This window comes from Chrysemys picta, chromosome 17, assembly GCF_011386835.1.
Source record: "Chrysemys picta bellii isolate R12L10 chromosome 17, ASM1138683v2, whole genome shotgun sequence".
Classification (NCBI taxonomy): Eukaryota; Metazoa; Chordata; order Testudines; family Emydidae; genus Chrysemys; species Chrysemys picta.
In genome coordinates, this window is record NC_088807.1 from 23,128,998 (window position 1) to 23,133,855 (window position 4,858).

Sequence of the window (4,858 nt, forward strand, 5' to 3'; positions counted from 1 at the left end):
GTGTGGGGAAGAGATGGGGAGCGGGTCAGTGTGGCCCAGGCGATCCCTGGAGAGGGGGCAGGAGGTGCTGGGGGTCAGGGGAGTGGAGAGCACCCGGCGGGCGCTGAAAGTGGCAGAGGGGAGCTGGCCAGTGGGGGAGAAGGAGAGTTGGGGCAGCGGCGGGGGAGGTAGGTGGTCACTGGGGAGGGAAAGAGACGAGGGAAGTGGGGGGCCGGGCGTCGGTGGCGGTGGCAGCGGGAAGGTTGAGTGGGGGCGGCCCCCCTGGCCCTGGCAGCCCCACACCGACGTAGGGTGCACGTGTCTTTGTTTTCCAGCCATGACTACGGCAGCCGGCAGCAGCTTCGGCACCACCTGCTGGTGGGGCTTCTCCCCCGCGCTCGACCTGCAGAGGGAATGTGGGTCCCACTCCTCACCTGTGTTACGGTAGCGCCTGGGAGCCCCCCTTCAGACCAGCCCCCTGTGGTGCTAGGCGCTGTACAGACCCAGCGCAAGGAAAACCCCTGCCCCAAAGAGCTGACAGCTCTTGGCCCCTCCCCATCTTAGGGGTCTGGGGGGGAAGCAGTGGCCTCTCCAGTCTGTTCCTCCCGGCCCCTTGTGGGGCAGAGCCAGGATCACGCCCCCTGGTCTGTTCCCCCATCCCAGGGGATTGCACCGTCTCTCGGGGTGGAATCATCCCTTTAAGCGTATTCCAAAATCAAATCCCTCTGGGACACGTGGCATCCGGTTTTAAATGGGTTGCCCTGGAGCTTCACTGTTTAAGTATTATGGGATGGGGTGGGGCTGGTTATATGGGGACCCCTTGTCTGGGGCTGTGACGCAGCCCCTCTGGGGTGGGGCGCGGGGACTGGTTATACGGGATCCCTCACCCGGCGCTGGGACGCGGCCCCTCTGGGGTGGGGCACGGGGGCTGGTTATACGGGACCCCTCGCCCGGCGCTGAGATGCGGCCCCTCTGGGGTGGGGCGCAGGGGCTGGTTATACGGGACCCCTCGCCCGGCGCTGAGATGCGGCCCTCTGGTGTGGAGCGTGGGGGGCTGTTTCTACTGGACCCCTCGCCCGGCGCTGAGATGCGGCCCCTCTGGGGTGGGGGGACGGGGGCTGGTTATACGGGACCCCTCGCCCGGCGCTGAGATGCGGCCCCTCTGGGGTGGGGCGCGGGGGCTGGTTATACGGGACCCCTCGCCCGGCGCTGAGATGCGGCCCCTCTGGTGTGGAGCGTGGGGGCTGTTTCTACTGGACCCCTCGCCCGGCGCTGAGATGCGGCCCCTCTGGTGTGGAGCGCGGGGGCTATTTTTACGGGACCCCTCGCCCGGCGCTGAGATGCGGCCCCTCTGGGGTGGAGCGCGGGGGCTGGTTACACAGGCCCGAGATGCACCCATTCTGTTTTCCCTGCAGGTCTGGAGAGCTCCATGGCCCATCTCTGCCTGTCACAGGACGACCTGCCCGAGCTCAATATCCTGCTGGTGGGCTCCGTCGACGGCCGGCACGTCCTCCGGACCATGAGCCAAGCCCACCGCTGGCCACAGAGGAGGATCAATGTAGGTGTCTCCCCCTCCCCATCGCCTGGCCCAGAAGTGGAGTGGAGTGGTTAGAGCACAGGAGTGAGCAGTCTTTGGCGAGCTGGGTTCTCTCCCTGGCTCTGGGAGGGGAGTGGGGTCTGGTGGTTAGAGCAGCGGGGGGAAGGGGATGGGAGCCAGGACTCCTGGGTTTTCTCCCTGACTCTGGGAGGGGAGTGGGGTCTAGTGGTTAGAGCAGCAGGGGTCTGGGGGCCAGGACTCCTGGGTTCTCTCCCCGGCTCGGGGAGGGGAGTGGGGTCTAGTGGGTTAGAGCAGGGGGGGCTGGGAGCCAGGACTCCTGGGTTCTCTCCCCGGCTCGGGGAGGGGAGTGGGGTCTAGTGGTTAGAGCAGCAGGGGTCTGGGGGCCAGGACTCCTGGGTTCTATCCCCAGCTATGACCCATTGTCAAGCCTGCCCCGCATTTGGGAAGGGCTTTGGGATCCCCAGGGCAGGTGCTCCAGCCCAGCCTTTTCCCCTGCACTCAGCCGCGTTGCCGGGGTCGGCAGAGGCTGCAGCGAGAGCTCTGCCAGCGAGGGCCGTGGTGCCAGCCGCTTGCGGGCCATTTCTGGGCTGGTGTCAGGACTCATCAGGCTGACGGGCAAGACAGGGACGGTTTATTCCGCGGGGCATCTGGAGGCTGGCGGCACGTGTGGCACGGGGTGGGGTGGGGGGGTGAGCGCAGGGAGAGGTCCGTTCCGGCTCCCAGGCCCCCTCCCGCAGCCCCCCCAATGCCTCTTATCTAAACGCCCCCCCCAGGACTCCCCTCCGTGCCAGAGGATCTCCCCGCCGCTCGCTGTGCCCCCCGTGAATCGCCTGGTCCCCAGGCTGGCAGGGGGATGTGGGGGGGCGTGGGGCTTCAGTACCCACAGGGTTATTCCGAGGGGAGAGAAGGATACGGAAGGGAGAAATCTTGGGGGTTCTGCAATTACAACTGACCCATGGTACCCCTGCTGGGAGAGGTGGGGCTGGGGTCACTGGGAGCCCCCCCACAGCCGGCACTCCTGCCCTGCTCCCCCACAGCGCCCCTTACTGGGAGAGGTGGGGCTGGAGGAGCCAGGAGCTCTCCCCCACAGCCGGCGCTCCTGCCCCGCTCCTCACAGCCCTCCCTGTTGGAAGAGACAGGGCTGGGGTTGCTGAGAGCCCCCCTACAGCTGGCACTCCTGCCCTGCTCCCCCACAGCGCCCCCGGCTGGAAGAGGTGGGGCTGGAGTCGCCGGGAGTTCCCAGTTTCACAAGCCGAGCTCTTTAATGCAGCAGACGTGACAGTCTGGCCTAGTGGGTTTCGCAAGCAAAGTCAGGGCTGTAATGTAGAAACACACGTTTATATCAGGGGGATCCCAAAGCTCCTCACAGGCTTTTCATTGTCTATGGAAGGATCCCTCGCCCGGCGCGGGGGGCGCGGGGGCTGGGTCTACGGGGCCCCCTCGCCCGGCGCGGAGACACGGCCCCTCTGGGATGGGGGAACCTATAACGCCCGCCCCTGTATGGACGCCGACTTTTCCCAGGGCTTCCCAGCTTGTTTTCTTTCCCTCTTCTCAGTTCTACCTCGTGGAGAATAACCTCGAGGCGCTGGGCCGGCAACTGCTTTTTCTCAGCCTCGCCCTGGAGTCTCCGGAGAAATTGGGGCTGCAAGGTAAAGGTCACGAAATCCCCGGCTCTGACCACTAGACCCCGCTCCCCCACCCAGAGCTGGGCTAGAACCCAGGAGACCGGGCTACCGGCCTCCCCTGCTCTAACCAGAGCTGGGCTAGAACCCAGGAGACTGGGCTACCGGCCTCCCCTGCTCTAACCAGAGCTGGGCTAGAACCCAGGAGACCGGGCTACCGGCCTCCCCTGCTCTAACCAGAGCTGGGCTAGGACCCAGGAGTCCGGGCTCCCAGTACCGGGGACGGAGGTGGGGAGACAGCCTCTGACGGCAGCACTCGCCTCTCCGCTCCACAGAGAAGAGTGAGATGTTCCTGGAACTGCTGGGGAACAGCCTGATCCGCCGCCCGACAGCCGCCTACCTGCAGGAGAAATCGGACCTGTTCGTCCGTTACGTCACCGACCCGGACTTCCAGCAGCGCCACCTGGGGGCCGTGGACCTGTCGGCCCTGAAGGTGGGTCCCCGCCACTTCCCACCACGGCCACCGGCCTTCCCGTGCGGCGGGACCGACCCCTGCAGCGCTCTGGTTCCCCTCTTGTGGTTAGAGCGGGCGTGGCACTTGGGCTGCTGGGAAATAAAATGCCACCACCGTGCCTCGTGGGAGCGGTAGTTCATGTGCCTCATGCTCCCATTATCCTCTGTGGGCCAGGCTCCCGTGCCAGACTACGTCTCCCAAGATGCACCATGATCTCGCTGGGTAGGGCAGGCGCGCATCATGGCAGGGACGTGGCTGCACTGCATCATGGGAGTTGTAGTCCCATAAACATAAAATCGTCCCTGATAATGTTTGCAGAGGCGACGAACTGGGGGCGGGGGGAATAAAGCAGAGGCCGGGTCAGGGCCACGGGGGTCACTGGGGAAACTGGGTCACATGTCAGCGTGTCCGTCCGGGACCAGAGAACGCCGGCCGCACGCACAGGCCGGGACTCCGGGAGAGATTTGGGGTTGTGGTGGAGAATCAGCCGCACCTGAGCTCCCCAGGCGGCGCTAACGGGCTCCTGGGACGCGTCAACCGGGGATCCCCAAGTGGGAGCAGAGAGGTTGTCTGGCCTCTGGATCTGGCCCTGGGTTCCACTGGCCTCTCTGGCCTTGGAGTCTATGAGTCGATGGTCTGGCCAGGGAGCCTGGCCACTCCCAGATGCATGCTGCTGCTACCTAGCGAAGAGACCACGGGGCATCCTGGGAGACGTAGTCCAATCTGTGAGCCTGGGGCTGGAGCATGAGGTACCCCAACTACATCTCCCATGATGCACTGCTGCCATAGTACTGCCATGCGACATACCTCTGTTACCTAGAGGAGAGACTGGTGCATCCTGGGGGACGTAGTCCAACTAGAGAGCCTGGCCTATTAGAGGAGAATGGCACTCTGAGGCACCAGAGCTACATCTCCCATGATGCACCAGTACTGCAGGTAGCTGCCATAATGAACGCCTCTCCTTCCTAGAGGTGGTACCATGAGGCATCCTGGGAGACGTAGTCCAACAAGGGAGGTCATCCCATGGAGGGGAATCGAGCACCGAGGCCCGTGAACTACATCCCCCATGATGCATTGCTTCCCCTACCTAGATGCAGTACCATGGTGCATCCTGGGAGATGTAGTCCAACCTGGCAGCCCGAGCCATACAGGAGAGCGGGAGGCACTTGAACTACATCTCCCATG

The 4,858-nt window shown here is 64.7% G+C and overlaps 1 protein-coding gene across 1 annotated transcript in view; it reads left to right on the plus strand.

The window, feature by feature from the left end:
* LOC135976224 (dynein axonemal assembly factor 3-like) overlaps positions 1-4,858 on the plus strand; it is an 8,341-nt gene that overhangs the window by 363 nt on the left and 3,120 nt on the right. The window contains exons 2-6 of the mRNA XM_065570978.1: positions 315-395; positions 1,395-1,537; positions 3,093-3,186; positions 3,495-3,804; positions 4,765-4,777. Coding sequence (XP_065427050.1) covers positions 317-395; positions 1,395-1,537; positions 3,093-3,186; positions 3,495-3,804; positions 4,765-4,777 — 639 coding nt within the window. The 5' untranslated portion in view covers positions 315-316. The remainder of the gene's footprint in view (positions 1-314; positions 396-1,394; positions 1,538-3,092; positions 3,187-3,494; positions 3,805-4,764; positions 4,778-4,858) is intronic.